Source organism: Crinia signifera, chromosome 9 (assembly GCF_055691185.1).
Source record: "Crinia signifera chromosome 9, ASM5569118v1, whole genome shotgun sequence".
NCBI classification, from domain to species: domain Eukaryota; kingdom Metazoa; phylum Chordata; class Amphibia; order Anura; family Myobatrachidae; genus Crinia; species Crinia signifera.
In genome coordinates this window covers 164266577-164285499 of record NC_139225.1, presented here as the reverse complement: position 1 = coordinate 164285499, position 18923 = coordinate 164266577, and the positions used below count along the sequence as shown (strand labels likewise).

The 18923-nt window shown below is 49.8% G+C and overlaps 1 protein-coding gene across 4 annotated transcripts in view; it reads right to left on the bottom strand.

Annotated features, from left to right (window-relative positions):
- The window catches only part of HDX (highly divergent homeobox), a 60063-nt gene that overhangs the window by 19187 nt on the left and 21953 nt on the right, over nt 1-18923 (bottom strand). For all 4 annotated transcript variants that reach the window (XM_083160374.1, XM_083160376.1, XM_083160377.1 and 1 more), the window contains one exon: nt 13001-13054. In XM_083160374.1, coding sequence (XP_083016500.1) covers nt 13001-13054 — 54 coding nt within the window. The remainder of the gene's footprint in view (nt 1-13000; nt 13055-18923) is intronic.

Sequence of the window (18923 nt, the reverse complement as noted above, 5' to 3'; positions counted from 1 at the left end):
TGTGTGCCCCTCCGCAGCATTATGTATGGTCCCGTGTGTGTGTGTCCCCTCCCACAGCATTCTGTATGACCTACACTCGTACATACAGAACTATACTGTCATCTGTAAGGTGCTGCAATTCTCCTGGAAGTGAGCTCCTGTGAAATGGGGATGTACAAGTGCAGATGAGGAAACTAAAGGCCCATACACACTGGGTGACTTTGAGCTGAAAGTTGCTCAAAACAGCAGGTTTAATCGGCTTTCAGCTCAAAGCCGCCCAGTGTGTATGACCCGGGGGTGAGCACTGCTGAGCGCTCCCGCAACATCGCCAGGAAATACCAGCAGATGAGCTGGAGCTTACGCTCTAGTGGGGTAACGTTCTATAAATGTACGTGCCGGAGCTTACGCTCTAGTGGGGTAACGTTCTATAAATGTACGTGCCGGAGCTTACGCTCTAGTGGGGTAACGTTCTATAAATGTACGTGCCGGAGCTTACGCTCTAGTGGGGTAACGTTCTATAAATGTACGTGCCGGAGCTTACGCTCTAGTGGGGTAACGTTCTATAAATGTACGTGCCGGAGCTTACGCTCTAGTGGGGTAACGTTCTATAAATGTACGCGCCGGAGCTTACGCTCTAGTGGGGTAGCGTTCTATAAATGTACGTGCCGGAGCTTAGCTTTGCAGACCTGTATATCTCCAGTTCTGCGCCAATCTTTGTGTGTAAGTGCAGAGCTGACAGACGCAGGGTAACAGGCCCACAGCTTGCAGACGGAGACGGCTCTTTTGTAAGTTGCATATCAGACTTCCCACAGAAAACCGCATGTTCGTCTGGCCGGAAAATAAGAGATCAGTGACAGTTTGTTCCTGAATAATGCACAGGAACAGCGTGAACCAATCTTATTCTGTAAAGGAATGTAACGGTGCATAATGAGCGGTAGGAAGGTTCTCAGTAACCCGCCACTAATCTGCCTAATCAATGTTTTGCCTAATGTCACACGTTCCTGTGCTCCTTTTAGAACCTCACAGTTATTTACACGGATCAGCAACGCATGGATAGCAGCCATTAGCTGGCACGGCTTCCAGGCCGCAGCCAGGCGGAGTGCGCAGAAATCTGCTTGTACAGGGACAGTGGCTTCAGTGTACTGCACAGGGACTGGGTACAGGGGGCGCCAACACTTTGAAAGGAGCTGGGGGCGTACACCCACCAGTGTACAGTGTGTGGGTACTGTACACCGGTGGGTGCCAGGTTGCCTTTTGCTGTCAGTGTGTGGGTACTGTACACCGGTGGGTGCCAGGTCGCCATCTGCTGTCAGTGTGTGGGTACTGTACATCGGTGGGTGCCAGGCTGCCACCTGCTGTCAGTGTGTGGGTACTGTAAACTGGTGGGTGCCAGGCTGCCACCTGCTGTCAGTGTATGGGTACTGTACACCGGTGGGTGCCAGACTGCCAACTGCTGTCAGTGTGCGGATTCTGCACATCGGTGGGTGCCAGGTCTGCCGCCTGCTGTTAGTGTGCGGGTACTGTACACCAGTGGGTGCAAGGCCACCGCCTGCTTTCAGTGTGTGTGTACTGTGTACCAGTGGGCGCCAGGCTGCCACCTGCTGTCAGTGTGTGGGTACTGTACACCGGTGGGTGCAAGGCCGCCGCCTGCTGTCAGTGTGTGGGTACTGTACACAAGTGGGTGCCAGGTCTGCCGCCTGCTGTCATGTGTAATACACCATGTATAACCTATGTATCCTACTGTATTGGCCACTTGTAAATCTGGGTGTATTTTGGCCTGTACCGCTTTGCCATCAGTGTTGGGTCTATGCCCACAGACAGGAAACCCAGTCCTTGCCTGAGGAGAACCAGGGCGGCGTATACAGAGGGGTGATATACGGCTGCACAGATACAGGGTATATCGCACCCCATGTAAACAGGTGCATTGTGTTCTGCATTGAAAAATTGGGTACTTGTTTCCTAGCACGGCCACAACGATCTTAATCGTGGTCATCGGGGGTAAAATCGGGGCCATCGCGGCCGCTAAAAAAATCGGGTGCGATGGGCCAGACACGATGCCCGCGATTTTCCCATAGAGAACAATGTTAAATGCCTCAATTTACCCGCGATGACCACGATTTCCCATAGGAAACAATGTGAAATGGATCAATTTACCCAAATTATCATAGGGAACAATGGTAAATGGGGCAAAAACCCCCCTGAACATAAAAATGTCCCCCCAAAAGTAGTTGACGCCACCCCGCCATCAACGTGAACCCGAAGCGTGGTGAGCGCAGCGAGCCCGCGAGGGGCGGCGGTACGCGTCCTCCGACCTTTTCATGCCCTACTATCCACTAGGGCGTGGAGTGAGAATAGAATAGTGTGGCGAGCGCAGCGAGCCACCGAGGCCCGAAGCGTGGCGAACGGACGCGGATACCTTCACAGGTAAACGCGTCCCTTCGCGGGCTTCCCAGGTGTCCGCGTGTCCATGGACACCTGTGAAGCCTGCGAGGGGACGCGTATAACTGTGAAGGTATCCGCGTCCCCTCGCGGGGCTCGCTGCGCTCGCCACGCTTCGGGCCTCGGTGGCTCGCTGCGCTCGCCACACTATTCTATTCTCACTCCACGCCCTAGTGGATAGTAGGGCATGAAAAGGTCAGAGGACGCGTACCGCCGCCCCTCGTGGGCTCGCTGCGCTCGCCACGCTTCGGGTTCACGTTGATCGCGGGGTGGCGTCAACTACTTTTGGGGGGACATTCCACTGTTTCTGGCCCATTTACCATTGTTCCCTATGCTGATTTGGGTGAATTGATCCATTTAACATTGTTTCCTATGGGAAATCGTGGTCATCGCGGGTAAATTGAGCCATTTAACATTGTTCCCTATGGGGAAATTGGGGGCATCGCGTCTGGACCATTTAAGCATTTTTAGGTGCACACGACGCGACCGACCAGATTTTTCAATGGAAAAATCGGGGGCATCGCGTCGGTCGCGTCGCAGGCCACTAAAATTTACCCCCGATGCCCAAGATTGTGGCCGTGCTAGGAAACAAGTACCAAAAATTTTTTTCAAAATGGACAAAACTATGCTCTGTGCCGCAAGTGGGGCAGATGTAACCGGTGCAGAGAGAAGTAGATTTGGGTTTGCTGTGTTCAAGCTGAAATCTAAATTGCAAATTAAGAATAAAGTAGCCAGTATTTACCCTGTCACATCTGCCCCCCTGCAGTGCAGCAAGGTTTTGTCCATTTTGAGAACACATTTGTCCTGAGGTCAGATGTATTAGTGGCACCTCCTCTGTCCGGGTATGCAATTAATATGCCTGCAGGTAGTGCTGGGTATCGGATGATGAAACATCGATGCTTTGCTTTTCATGTGTTTGTCATCGATGGTGACTCCACAGACGGCTGGCTGCGGCAGCTGCTTCCTCCTCCTGACTGGGGAAACGAGGTGGCGCGGTGTTCTGTGACGTGACACTCCATCTAATACGTGGGCCCCATAGGAGAGCACTCTCCCAACCGGAACGATGGGGAGCGTAAGTAGAACTAGACCATGCAGCGCAATCTATGTTTCCTATGTTGGAGGAAGGGCTGCGCTGCCGCCCGCGCTAGTGGGATAGGCGGACATGTTTGTTCTCCAATCAGTTGCTATCCTGATAGCGGCAGCAATGGCACTAATATGGTGATGCAGTCGGGGGCACCACGCGTCCTGCTTGCATTAATGATCCCATCTGCATACTAGGACATAGCATGAAGGGGCCCATTTCTAAGGATCGCATGTACAATGCGCTCTGGGCAGAATATTACCGCCCATGATCGCATTGTAAAATACGGTGGTATGTATCATACCTCAGGGCTCGGAAAGCAGACCGTCCCTGCGATTCCAGAAGCCTGGGGAGTTTGCGCATGCACGGTTAGCGCTGAAACCTATGGGGGGATGCGGCCAGCGGCGGTGAAGGGGGGGATCGGAGATTCCTGCTGCGGTCCCCCTTTGATACATTGGGGGTCTACACATGTCCTCAGTAGACTAATTCTATGTTGATTTCTGTAGTGCCCAGGTGCACATCTCTGGCACTATGGCGATAAGTATTAATGACTTATCCGATGCATACTTCCCGGTGAGCTGTCATTTGCAAAATCAGGATTTCCTGGTTTATGACCCAAAAGCCCTCCTGTACCGTGTGCTGTGGGGGACACTGGGAAGGATCTCATTAGATCCCTCTCAGGGAAGAAAGCAAAAACAAGTGCATGAGCTACTATTAGGCAATTGCACCTATTGCCCACTGGAACTGGGCTCTGGACACTGGGCCTGGGCTCTGAACACTGGAACTGGGCTCTGCATAATGGAACTGGGCTCTGCATAATGGAACTGGGCTCTGGACACTGGGCCTGGGCTCTGGACACTGGGCCTGGGCTCTGGACACTGGGCCTGGGCTCTGGACACTGGGCCTGGGCTCTGGACACTGGGCCTGGGCTCTGGACACTGGAACTGGGCTCTGGACACTGGAACTGGGCTCTGGAAAGTTTTGCTTTATGAAGTTTGGTACATATGGGTAAAGCGGCCTAAACCTTGGAATCTGCAGTTTTCTGAGTTCAGGCTGTAATTCTGCTTTCATACATCCCACCCTAAGTATTTATGTCCATTCCCTTATTGTACCTGTCTAGGGGTCCCCTAAATCGGCAGTTTGGGTAATAGATATTGTACTGATGCAGGCAGGACTACCCTGCTAGCTGGAGACACTGAAGCAGGCAGGAGTGTGACGGCGCTGATGGCTGGAGACACTGATGCAGGCAGGAATGTGACGGTGCTGATAGCTGGAGACACTGATGCAGGCAGGAATGTGAGGGTGCTGATAGCTGGAGACACTGATGCAGCCAGGAATGTGACATGCTGATAGCTGGAGACACTGATGCAGGCAGGAATGTGACGGCGCTGATAGCTGGCGACACTGATGCAGGCAGGAATGTGACGGCGCTGATAGCTGGCGACACTGATGCAGGCAGGAATGTGACAGCGCTGATAGCTGGTGACACTGATGCAGCCAGGAATGTGACATGCTGATAGCTGGAGACACTGATGCAGGCAGGAGTGTGACGGCGCTGCTAGCTGGAGACACTGATACAGCAAGGAGTGTGACGGCACTGATGGCTGGAGACACTGATGCAGCCAGGAGTGTGATGGCACTGATGGCTGGAGACACTGATGCAGGCAGGAATGTGAGGGTGCTGATAGCTGGAGACACTGATGCAGCCAGGAATGTGACATGCTGATAGCTGGAGACACTGATGCAGGCAGGAATGTGACGGCGCTGATAGCTGGCGACACTGATGCAGCCAGGAGTGTGATGGCACTGATGGCTGGAGACACTGATGCAGCCAGGAGTGTGATGGTCCTGCTAGCTGGAGACACTGATGCAGCCAGGAGTGTGATGGTGCTGATAGCTGGAGACACTGATGCAGGCAGGAGTGTGACGGCCCTGCTAGCTGGAGACACTGATGCAGCCAGGAGTGTGACGGTGCTGCTAGCTGGAGACACTGATGCAGGCAGGAATGTGACGGTGCTGCTAGCTGGAGACACTGATGCAGGCAGGAATGTGAGGGTGCTGATAGCTGGAGACACTGATGCAGGCAGGAGTGTGACGGGGATGCTAGCTGGAGACACTGATGCAGGCAGAGGTGTGACGGCGCTGATGGCTGGAGACACTGATGCAGGCAGGAGTGTGACGGCGCTGCTGGCTGGAGACACTGATGCAGGCAGGAGTGTGATGGCGCTGATAGCTGGAGACACTGATGCAGGCAGGAGTGTGATGGCGCTGATGGCTGGAGACACTGATGTAGGCAGGAGTGTGAGGGCGCTGCTAACTGGAGACACTGATGCAGGCAGGGGTGTGACGGCGCTGATGGCTGGAGACACTGATGCAGGCAGGGGTGTGATGGCGCTGATAGCTGGAGACACTGATGTAGGCAGGAGTGTGAGGGCGCTGATAGCTGGAGACACTGATGTAGGCAGGAGTGTGAGGGCGCTGATAGCTGGAGACACTGATGCAGGCAGGAGTGTGATGGCGGTGATAGCTGCAGACACTGATGCAGGCAGGAGTGTGATGGCGCTGATGGCTGGAGACACTGATGCAGGCAGGAGTGTGAGGGCGCTGCTAACTGGAGACACTGATGCAGGCAGGAGTGTGACGGCGCTGATAGGTGGTGACACTGATGCAGGCAGGAATGTGACGTGGATGCTAGCTGGAGACACGGTTGCAGCCAGGAGTGTGATGGTGCTGCTAGCTGGAGACTGTTGCAGGCAGGAGTGTGATGGGGGTGCTAGCTGGAGACACTGATACAGCAAGGATTGTGATGGGGGTGCTAGCTGGAGACACTGATACAGCAAGGATTGTGATGGGGGTGCTAGCTGGAGACATGGTTGCAGGCTGGAGACACGGTTGCTGCCAGGACTGTTGTATTTGTGTGTGTGTGTGTGTGTGTGGTGTGTTTTGTGGCTCAATAAGAATATAAATTACATGATCCGTATTTTGTTTGCCATGGAAGCTATAAACCCCAGTTACCCCATTGGCATGTGCAGTATGCCTGTGTATATACCATGGGTCTTCAAACTGTGGCCCTCCAGATGTTGTGAAACTACATGTTCCAGCATGCATTGCCACATTTTTTGTTCTATAAGAGCATGCCAAAACTGTCAGGGCATGCTGGGACATGTAGTTCCACAACATCTGGAGGGCCACAGTTTGAAGACCCATGATCTATATACACAGTTGTATGCATACAGAGGGGACTTGCTTTATAGTGACCTCATGTAGAGCCTACGTGTCGGAGAGTGGATATCACGGTAACACAGCGTCCTACAGGGCCACAGATCCGCTACTTCTCTTTTCCAGTCTGCGATGAACCAGTTCCCTTCCCACCGTACTTCCCAGGTTCTCTGATCATACAAGTGCCATCATTACACTACACTGTGTATCAGAGGGAACACGATGGGGGGTCCCCGCCAGATAAGGATCCCCCCCAGAATCATGCATTTCAAAGCACTCAGAAGTGGAAATACCCGGAGGCCACTGGATGGGAAGTTTAGCATGTGAGAAGCTTTAATCAGCTGGTCTACAGCAAACGGAGACAGAGGTTTCTATAAACAGTCAGTGCCTCGTGCCTCAGAGAGGTCACGTTACATAAAGCAGAGCAATTCATTTTTTGCACTATAATTTGTCTTTCCTGGGTCCAGCATGTACACCCGGCATTCCCAACCATTATGTACCTGTAACCCTTATTTGTATTGTTTTTTAATACCATACATTTTTTTTATTAAATGTACGTTTGCTGGATCTTAATCTCAGACACAGTACAGTAGATGTGGAAGGCTGCTGAGATGCACAATGCATAGAACCCACACCGGTTATCGGCCTGCATAAATAACGTCCCGCGTCTTCCAGCTGAATAGCGCGCCGTAAACAAGATGCATTCAGCTATTTTACAAATAATACGATAACGCAGATGCTATCGATTTGGGCAAATTCATATCTCTCCAGGAAAGAGACTGTTCTCAGACTCAATTTAGATAAATACATTCTGTGCCTGTAAAAGCCGTCTACAGCGTGCGATCCAACGGGATATATCAGCACATCTACATAAATCCCGAACAAACACACACAAAAAACAAACCGTGGAAACACAATGCAAATAGAACAGTAATCGGTTTACCGATCTCAATGCAACTCCTAATTCTAGGTGTACAATTCATTTTGCAGCACGGACCAGCTTTGTACATACTCAGCGGCTGCGATTAGAAACAGGCTGATCAGGGGCGGAGCTGATGTCACATGACTTCCCCTCACACCCCTGGACACGCCTGCGTATTCCCTAACGCTCCCACGCCCCCCGCCCGCAGTCTTGTGTGGGAGTGCCCTGTTTACCGTGGCCACTAGCACATGGGTGGAAATGCGCATGCGAAGTTGTAAATCATTGCGCACCTGTGCAAATTCATGCACGGGTGCGCATGGACAAGAATAAGATCCCAAGTGTGTGGTCTGTGTGTAACTGCGGTTGTATACCAAATAATGTTAGTGTTTGGCAGGAAAACACTGTAGCATAACCTTTTGTATGCAGATACAGAGAATATAAGCATGCTGTATATCATTTTAATCAGTAGAGGCTGCGTGTGCGTCCCATTGCATCCATTATGAATAATAATTTTACAGGGGAAAAATGTTAAATTGTCATTTACAATACATGAGCTATTTATATACTTTTGATTTTTAAAGTTATTTAAAAAAAAAAAAAAAAAACCTGTTTATTAGTTGCAAATGTGCAGTAATTGTGTCCTTTAAATTCATTTTGCACATACGGAATACAACTCGCCCCAACAAACCAGCTGTAATTGGTTGTGGTATAGGGGTCCGACAGTTGGGATACCGACAGTCACTATCCCGACGTTGGGATCCTGACTGGCTGGACCCAGACAGCATGGCGAGCGCAACAAAGCCCCCTGCGGACTCGCTGCGCTCGCCATGCTGCGGGCACGGTGGCTCGCTACGCTTGCCACCTATTCCATTCTCCCTCTATGGGGGTCGTGGACCCCCACGAGGGAAAATAGCTGACGGCCGTCGGGAACCCGGCTGTCTTTGTTTTGACAGTTGGGATCCCGACGTCGGGTGAATGCCTGTCGGGCTCCCAACTGTCAGGACCCCGTCCAGCACCTCTGTAATTAGGTCTGACTTTATAGATCAGTTCTGTGTCTGACTTTTTATCTCCCGTTACTCCCTGGCCTGCAACGGTTCTAATATACGGCTCTTTACGATTGGTCTGACTCTTCCTGGTCTAAAAAATCCCGTTAAAAGTTTGAAATTTATATCTGGCTTCCACCGACTTTTTCCTGGCCGCTAAAATAGTCTCCCATTTACATTGTGGCCCTTAGGTCCTTGGAAGACATTACCCAGATGAACTTTTACACGAATAACTGGCTTTCAATGAAACGTCCACCTGTAAAATCATTCCTAGAGTTCCGCTACATTTCTGTGTCTGATCATTGCAGCGTCTTGTTGTCAAGAGGTGCAAAATAGTAACCTAGCTGCGTCAATGCTTAAATACTCTGGGCCTGATTTAGGGCAGTGGGAAGAGCGGCCTCAACTGCGGGTGTATGGTGAGATTTCAGAGCATTTGCTGGTACAGTAGGTTATTTGGGTATGTTGTGACCATGTAGACTGATTTGTGGGCAATTCATTGGGGAATTTACTATCCCCCTAACTGCCACTAGATGGCACCGGACGGCAGGGGCGAATTTAGGGGTCAGGCCGCCCCTGGGCACAACATTTTTGTGTGTCCCCCTCCTCCCCCTATTTTATTGTAATTATATATGTATATACATTGTTATTTATATATTTCATAAAAATTTAACTGTAGCCCACCTTAATATTTTTTTAAGCACTTATGGACTGCTCACTGTACGGAGGACCCGGAGGGAGGGAGGCACTTATTAGTACAGTGATTAGCACAGTGTCTCCGTCAGTCTCTCTCTGGACTGCTCACTGTATGGGGGACCCGGAGGGAGGGAGGTACTTATTAGTATAGTGATTAGCACAGTGTCTCCGTCAGTCTCTCTCTGGGTCCTCACTGTATGGAGGACCCGGAGGAAGGGAGGCACTTATTAGTACAGTGATTAGCACAGTGTCTCCGTCAGTCTCTCTCTGGACTGCTCACTGTATGGAGGACCCGGAGGGAGGGAGGTACTTATTAGTACAGTGATTAGCACAGTGTCTCCGTCAGTCTCTCTCTGGACTGCTCACTGTACGGAGGACCCGGAGGGAGGCACTTATTAGTACAGTGATTAGCACAGTGTCTCCGTCAGTCTCTCTCTGGACTGCTCACTGTACGGAGGACCCGGAGGGAGGGAGGCACTTATTAGTACAGTGATTAGCAGCACAGTGTCTCCGTCAGTCTCTCTCTGGACTGCTCACTGTACGGAGGACCCGGAGGGAGGGAGGCACTTATTAGTACAGTGATTAGCACAGTGTCTCCGTCAGTCTCTCTCTGGACTGCTCACTGTACGGAGGACCCAGAGGGAGGGAGGCACTTATTAGTACAGTGATTAGCACAGTGTCTCCATCAGTCTCTCTCTGGACTGCTCACTGTATGGAGGACCCGGAGGGAGGGAGGCACTTATTAGTACAGTGATTAGCAGCACAGTGTCTCCGTCAGTCTCTCTCTGGACTGCTCACTGTACGGAGGACCCGGAGGGAGGGAGGCACTTATTAGTACAGTGATTAGCACAGTGTCTCCGTCAGTCTCTCTCTGGGTCCTCACTGTATGGAGGACCCGGAGGAAGGGAGGCACTTATTAGTACAGTGATTAGCACAGTGTCTCCGTCAGTCTCTCTCTGGACTGCTCACTGTACGGAGGACCCGGAGGGAGGGCGGCACTTATTAGTACAGTGATTAGTACAGTGTCTCCGTCAGTCTCTCTCTGGACTGCTCACTGTACGGAGGACCCGGAGGGAGGCACTTATTAGTACAGTGATTAGCACAGTGTCTCCGTCAGTCTCTCTCTGGGTCCTCACTGTATGGAGGACCCGGAGGGAGGGAGGCACTTATTAGTACAGTGATTAGCACAGTGTCTCCGTCAGTCTCTCTCTGGGTCCTCACTGTACGGAGGACCCGGAGGGAGGGTGGCACTTATTAGTACAGTGATTAGCACAGTGTCTCCGTCAGTCTCTCTCTGGACTGCTCACTGTACGGAGGACCCGGAGGGAGGCACTTATTAGTACAGTGATTAGCACAGTGTCTCCGTCAGTCTCTCTCGGGACTGCTCACTGTACGGAGGACCCGGAGGGAGGGAGGCACTTATTAGTACAGTGATTAGCACAGTGTCTCCGTCAGTCTCTCTCTGGACTGCTCACTGTACGGAGGACCCGGAGGGAGGCACTTATTAGTACAGTGATTAGCACAGTGTCTCCGTCAGTCTCTCTCTGGACTGCTCACTGTACGGAGGACCCGGAGGGAGGGCGGCACTTATTAGTACAGTGATTAGCACAGTGTCTCAGTCAGTCTCTCTCTGGACTGCTCCCTGTACGGAGGACCCGGAGGGAGGGAGGCACTTATTAGTACAGTGATTAGCACAGTGTCTCCGTCAGTCTCTCTCTGGGCTGCTCACTGTACGGAGGACCCGGAGGGAGGGAGGCACTTATTAGTACAGTGATTAGCACAGTGTCTCCGTCAGTCTCTCTCTGGGCTGCTCACTGTACGGAGGACCCGGAGGGAGGGAGGCACTTATTAGTACAGTGATTAGCACAGTGTCTCCGTCAGTCTCTCTCTGGGTCCTCACTGTATGGAGGACCCGGAGGGAGGGAGGCACTTATTAGTACAGTGGTTAGCATAGTGTCTCCGTCAGTCTCTCTCTCTGGACTGCTCACTGTACGGAGGACCCGGAGGGAGGGAGGCACTTATTAGTACAGTGATTAGCACAGTGTCTCCGTCAGTCTCTCTCTGGACTGCTCACTGTACAGAGGACCCGGAGGCGGCACTTATTAGTACAGTGATTAGCACAGTGTCTCCGTCAGTCTCTCTCTGGGCTGCTCACTGTACGGAGGACCCGGAGGGAGGGCGGCACTTATTAGTACAGTGATTAGCACAGTGTCTCCGTCAGTCTCTCTCTGGACTGCTCGCTGTACGGAGGACCCGGAGGGAGGGAGGCACTTATTAGTACAGTGATTAGCACAGTGTCTCTGTCAGTCTCTCTCTGGACTGCTCGCTGTACGGAGGACCCGGAGGGAGGGAGGCACTTATTAGTACAGTGATTAGCACAGTGTCTCCGTCAGTCTCTCTCTGGACTGCTCGCTGTACGGAGGACCCGGAGGGAGGGAGGTACTTATTAGTACAGTGATTAGCACAGTGTCTCCGTCAGTCTCTCTCTGGACTGCTCACTGTACGGAGGACCCGGAGGGAGGGCGGCACTTATTAGTACAGTGATTAGCACAGTGTCTGTCAGTCTCTCTCTGGACTGCTCACTGTACGGAGGACCCGGAGGGAGGGAGGCACTTATTAGTACAGTGATTAGCACAGTGTCTCCATCAGTCTCTCTCTGGACTGCTCACTGTACGGAGGACCCAGAGGGAGGGAGGTACTTATTAGTACAGTGATTAGCACAGTGTCTCCGTCAGTCTCTCTCTGGACTGCTCACTGTACGGAGGACCCGGAGGGAGGGAGGCACTTATTAGTACAGTGTTTTACAGCACAGAGTCTCACTCTCCGTCAGTCTCTCTCACACTGTGACTGACTGAGCGCATGTAGGATCTGCGCGCCGCTCAGCTCAGCTGCTGGATACACAGCAGCCAATAGACTGTGTGTGTGTGTAGAGTAGCCAATGGGCGGGAGCCGGCAGCAGTGAGCCATTTCTGGACGCACAGGGGGACCATTGGACCCAGCCATTAAACGGTGATGTAATGTGCATGGCAGAGTGGGTGGGCAGTGGTGGGTGACGAGTGGCGATGCCGCCAACATATGATCATTCATGTCTGCGGCGCTCGTCACTGGCCGCTGCCCACCCGCTGTGCCCTTTAACAGAATGTCAGCCTGCCTGCCGCCCTTAATTGGTGCCGCCCTGAGGCCAGTGCCTCATGGGCCTAGGCACAGATCAGGCCCTGCTGGACGGAGCACATGCAGCCGGGGACTGTACATACAATTCAAGGATCCTAAACCAGACACTAATGGGCAGGCGTATATGGCATTCGCACCCAAGGGGGAGAACGGGGACAACTGAATCTCTCCGATGGGCGCCCACAAAACAATTTAATTCTCCCAAGTGGTGACTGTAGGGAAACGTGTGGCTTATTCCAGATGGATCCTTTGCACCAAGGGCCTGATTCAAAGCTGATCGCTGGGCTGAGAATCTTCGGAGCCCACAGATCAGGTAAACGCCATCCCGCTCATTCACATGTTTGAATGTATTTCCCCGTTTGCAGCACCTAGCGAGCCAGGCAGATTATTCCCCGCTACAGGCAGATCCCACTTTATGGGGCCAGAAATGTTACTTAATTTAAACTCACTCACTGTTCTTTTCCGCGAGCACTCCGTAATCCAAGGCACAGTCAGGTTTCCTGATATCTGTGGAGAGAAAAGCCGCAGTTATATCTCCCAGTCACTGGTATTGTGTGAGCACAGAGAATAGCGGCTGTGTACCATAATCCGATGGTCTGCAATTCCTCTACGCCAAATGTGCCGCGCACAATGGTCCGCAATAACGTGTTCACACAGAAAGGGCGGTGTGAGCAAAATGTGACCATAGAATGTCCAGAATATGTTGCTGTACCGCCCAGCGCGCCCACAATGTCTCTGTACCGCGTGGCGTGCCCACAATGTCTCTGTACTGCATAGCTTTCCCACAATGGGCCTTATTCTAGTTCACTCTCTGACAAAATCCTTCTTAGATGGACAAAACCATGTGCACTGCAGGGGGGCAGATGTAACTTGTGCAGAGAGAGTTAGATTTGGGTGGGGTTTTACTTCAAAGTGATATCTATATTACAGTGTAAAAATAAAGCAGCCAGTATTTACCCTGCACAGAAACAAAATAACTCACCCAAATCTAATTCTCTCTGCATATGTTACATCTGCCCCACCTGCACATGGTTTTGTCCCTCTAAGAAGGAATTTGTCAGAGTGAACTAGAATAAGGTCCAATGTCTCTGTACCACGTAGCGTGCCCACACTGTCTCTGTACCACGTAGCGTGCCCACACTGTCTCTGTACCACGCAGCATGCCCATAGTTTCTGGAATGTGGGTGTAATGTGTAATATGCCAACAATATGTCTCTGTACCGTGTAGCGTGCCCACACTATCTCTGCACCACGTAGCGTGCCCACACTATCTCTGCACCACGTAGCGTGCCCACACGGTCTCTGTACCGCGTAGCATGCCCACACGGTCTCTGTACCGCGTAGCATGCCCACACGGTCTCTGTACCGCGTAGCATGCCCACACGGTCTCTGTACCGCGTAGATAGCCCACAATGTCTCTGTACCGTGTAGCATGCCCACACGGTCTCTGTACCGCGTACATAGCCCACAATGTCTCTGTACCGCGTAGCATGCCCACACGGTCTCTGTACCGCGTACATAGCCCACAATGTCTCTGTACCGCATAGATAGCCCACAATGTCTCTGTACCGCGTAGCATGCCCACAATGTCTCTGTACCGCGTAGCATGCCCACATGGTCTCTGTACCGCGTAGCATGCCCACACGGTCTCTGTACCGCGTAGATAGCCCACAATGTCTCTGTACCGCGTAGCATGCCCACATGGTCTCTGTACCGCGTAGCATGCCCACACGGTCTCTGTACCGCGTAGATAGCCCACAATGTCTCTGTACCGCATAGCATGCCCATAGTGTCTGTAATGTGGGTGTAATGTGTAATATGCCAACAATATGTCTCTGCAACACAACTACCCCCCACCACACCAGTCCTCAGGAGGGTCCCAGACCCCACACAGGGTTCCCGGGCCGGGTGTGTAATACCAGCCACACTGATAATTGCAGCGTACATCTCTCCGGTGCAGCATAAAACGTTGACGTACAGAATGTCACGAAGTTCAGAACATCCACATTATAACATGTACATAAAGTGTTTTGCATATTTAGCCTTAACCCTAAATATGACAGATATGTGCTGTGAACATTCTGATGTGTCTACACATGGGGACGTCAACAATTTTCTCACCTATTTTGACAAATTCCCTTGGAAATCAAAGGGTTAAATCGCACCTTACATCATCCGTTGATTATTGTAATACACTTATTAGTGATCATTGTATTTTTTAATAAAAGGTGCAGGGAGGATTTACTAACTACATAACCTCACTACAATACCGCTATACTATAATGTGCTGCGTAGTATATACCCTCACTACAATAATACTATACTATAATGTGCTGCGTAGTACATACCCTCACTACAATAATACTATACTATAATGTGCTGCGTAGTACATACCCTCACTACAATAATACTATACTATAATGTGCTGCGTAGTACATACCCTCACTACAATACCGCTATACTATAATGTGCTGCGTAGTATATACCCTCACTACAGTACCGCTATACTATAATGTGCTGCGTAGTATATACCCTCACTACAATAATACTATACTATAATGTGCTGCGTAGTATATACCCTCACTGCAATAATGCTATACTATAATGTGCTGCGTAGTATATAACCTCACTACAATACTGCTATACTATAATGTGCTGCGTAGTACATACCCTCACTACAATACTGCTATACTGTAATGTGCTGCGTAGTACATACCCTCACTACAATACTGCTATACTGTAATGTGCTGCGTAGTATATACCCTCACTACAATACTGCTATACTGTAATGTGCTGCGTAGTATATACCCTCACTACAATACTGCTATACTGTAATGTGCTGCGTAGTATATACCCTCACTACAATACTGCTATACTATAATGTGCTGCGTAGTATATACCCTCACTACAATACTGCTATACTGTAATGTTGTCAGGCCTCGCGTGGGTAGCTCCGGTGCTAGCCCGGCGGTTTCCCTGCAGCACGTCCCGGCTGTTGCTAGGCAGCCGGGACGCCCTCGCGTCATTGGACGTGGCCGCGTCATCATGCCGCGACATCCGGCAGACGCCGCCGTGCGTCCAGGACCGCCTCCTCAGTCTCTTCCCCCACGGCCGCAGCGGTTGCCTAGGCGACGGGGAACACCAGGCGGAAGGGGAAGACTCCGGCTCAGCCGTCCGCCCACCTGATCAGCCGCAGCTGCTCACCATTGGCTGGCTCTCTATTTAAACCTTTTCACCGGGACACTCAGACGCCGGTTATAGTTCTGACCTAGCGTTCTGAGTGTTCCCGGTTCCTGGCTGTCTTGTCCTGTTCCTGCCTGTCGGTGGATTTCCAGCTGCAGCATCCAGCGTTCCATCCACCTCCTGGCTATTATCCTGGTGGTAGCCTGCCTTGCCTGCAGCAGTCACTGTTCTCAGATAAGTTGGGATTTCTCCCTTACCATCTTACTCTGAGATCACCGTGCATTTATATATTTTGAGTCATCTTCTTGTGTATTGTTACACCTGAATCCCAGGGTACTACCCCGTGGGGTCCACACTCATTCTGATATTGTGTCATCTTTAGTGTATTGTTACACCGGTACCCCCCTGGGTTCACTAGTATTTTTTTCTTATTGTGTCAACTCGTGTATTGTTACATCCACTGGTAAACGTATTACCCCAGAGGTTTCCTAGTCACGGGGCGTTCCTCACCCCCGCCCTTAGGGCTGGGTTGTCCTCACCGGTTGGTACAGTTAGCTTTACCTTTGTTCTCTCCTGGCCTTGGCGGCCGTGTTGTCCATACTTAAGACCTGCCTGTAGCGGAGTGGGGCGGACCTAATTCGCCCTTCAGCCGAGACGGGCCCAGGTGAAGCCTAGCCCTGCACTTGTCCGTCGATTCCAGGTGGAGGCAACGGAGTTAGGGTTGGTGAGGACACTTGTGTCCATAACATTTGGTGATGACACCTGTGTTCATAACAAATGTGCTGCATAGTACATACCCTCACTACAATACTGCTATACTGTAATGTGCTGCATAGTACATACCCTCACTACAATACTGCTATACTGTAATGTGCTGCATAGTACATACCCTCACTACAATACTGCTATACTGTAATGTGCTGCGTAGTATATACCCTCACTACAATACCGCTATACTGTAATGTGCTGCGTAGTACATACCCTCACTACAATACTGCTATACTATAATGTGCTGCGTAGTATATAACCTCACTACAATACTGCTATACTATAATGTGCTGCGTAGTACATACCCTCACTACAATACTGCTATACTGTAATGTGCTGCGTAGTACATACCCTCACTACAATACTGCTATACTGTAATGTGCTGCGTAGTATATAACCTCACTACAATACTGCTATACTATAATGTGCTGCGTAGTATATACCCTCACTACAATACTGCTATACTATGTGCTGCGTAGTATATACCCTCACTACAATACTGCTATACTATAATGTGCTGCGTAGTATATAACCTCACTACAATACTGCTATACTGTAATGTGCTGCGTAGTATATACCCTCACTACAATACTGTAATGTGCTGCGTAGTATATACTCTCACTACATTACTGCTATACTGTAATGTGCTGCGTAGTATATACCCTCACTACAATACTGCTATACTGTAATGTGCTGCGTAGTATATACCCTCACTACAATACTGCTATACTGTAATATGCTGCGTAGTATATACCCTCACTACAATACTGCTATACTGTAATGTGCTGCGTAGTATATACCCTCACTACAATACTGCTATACTATAATGTGCTGCGTAATGTATAACCTCACTACAATACTGCTATACTGTAATGTGCTGCGTAATATATACCCTCACTACAATACTGCTATACTGTAATGTGCTGCATAGTACATACCCTCACTACAATACTGCTATACTGTAATGTGCTGCGTAGTATATACCCTCACTACAATACCGCTATACTGTAATGTGCTGCGTAGTACATACCCTCACTACAATACTGCTATACTATAATGTGCTGCGTAGTATATAACCTCACTACAATACTGCTATACTATAATGTGCTGCGTAGTACATACCCTCACTACAATACTGCTATACTGTAATGTGCTGCGTAGTACATACCCTCACTACAATACTGCTATACTGTAATGTGCTGCGTAGTATATAACCTCACTACAATACTGCTATACTATAATGTGCTGCGTAGTATATACCCTCACTACAATACTGCTATACTGTAATGTGCTGCGTAGTATATACCCTCACTACAATACTGCTATACTGTAATGTGCTGCGTAGTATATAACCTCACTACAATACTGCTATACTGTAATGTGCTGCGTAGTATATACCCTCACTACAATACTGTAATGTGCTGCGTAGTATATACTCTCACTACATTACTGCTATACTGTAATGTGCTGCGTAGTATATACCCTCACTACAATACTGCTATACTGTAATGTGCTGCGTAGTATATACCCTCACTACAATACTGCTATACTGTAATATGCTGCGTAGTATATACCCTCACTACAATACTGCTATACTGTAATGTGCTGCGTAGTATATACCCTCACTACAATACTGCTATACTATAATGTGCTGCGTAATGTATAACCTCACTACAATACTGCTATACTGTAATGTGCTGCGTAGTATATAACCTCACTACAATACTGCTATACTGTAATATGCTGCGTAATATATACCCTCACTACAATACTGCTATACTGTAATATGCTGCGTAATATATACCCTCACTACAATACTGCTATACTGTAATGTGCTGCGTAGTATATAACCTCACTACAATACTGCTATACTGTAATGTGCTGCGTAGTATATAACCTCACTACAATACTGCTATACTGTAATATGCTGCATAATATATACCCTCACTACAATACTGCTATACTGTAATGTGCTGCGTAGTATATAACCTATCTGTCCCACAATCTCTCTGCTGATTATATATTGCCGCCAATCTCCTTATCTGAGCAATGTCTCATCCTGGGTATAAAAGGTCGGACACCGTAAGAATAAAAGCTGATTTGCAGGCGGTAGCGGGTTTTGGAGTACTGGGGCCTTTCTATAAAACCCCATAAAACACTGTGAGTGATGTAGCGCAGAGCAGTAACATTATACACCAGATCCTAACGCTGTGAGCGCAGAGCAATAACATTATACACCTTATCCTAACGCTGTGAGCGCAGAGCAATAACATTATACACCAGATCCTAACGCTGTGAGCGCAGAGCAAAAACATTATAAACCAGATCCCAACGCTGTGAGCTCAGAGCAATAACATTATACACCAGACCCCAACGCTGTGAGCGCAGAGCAATATTATAAACCAGATCCTAACGCTGTGAGCGC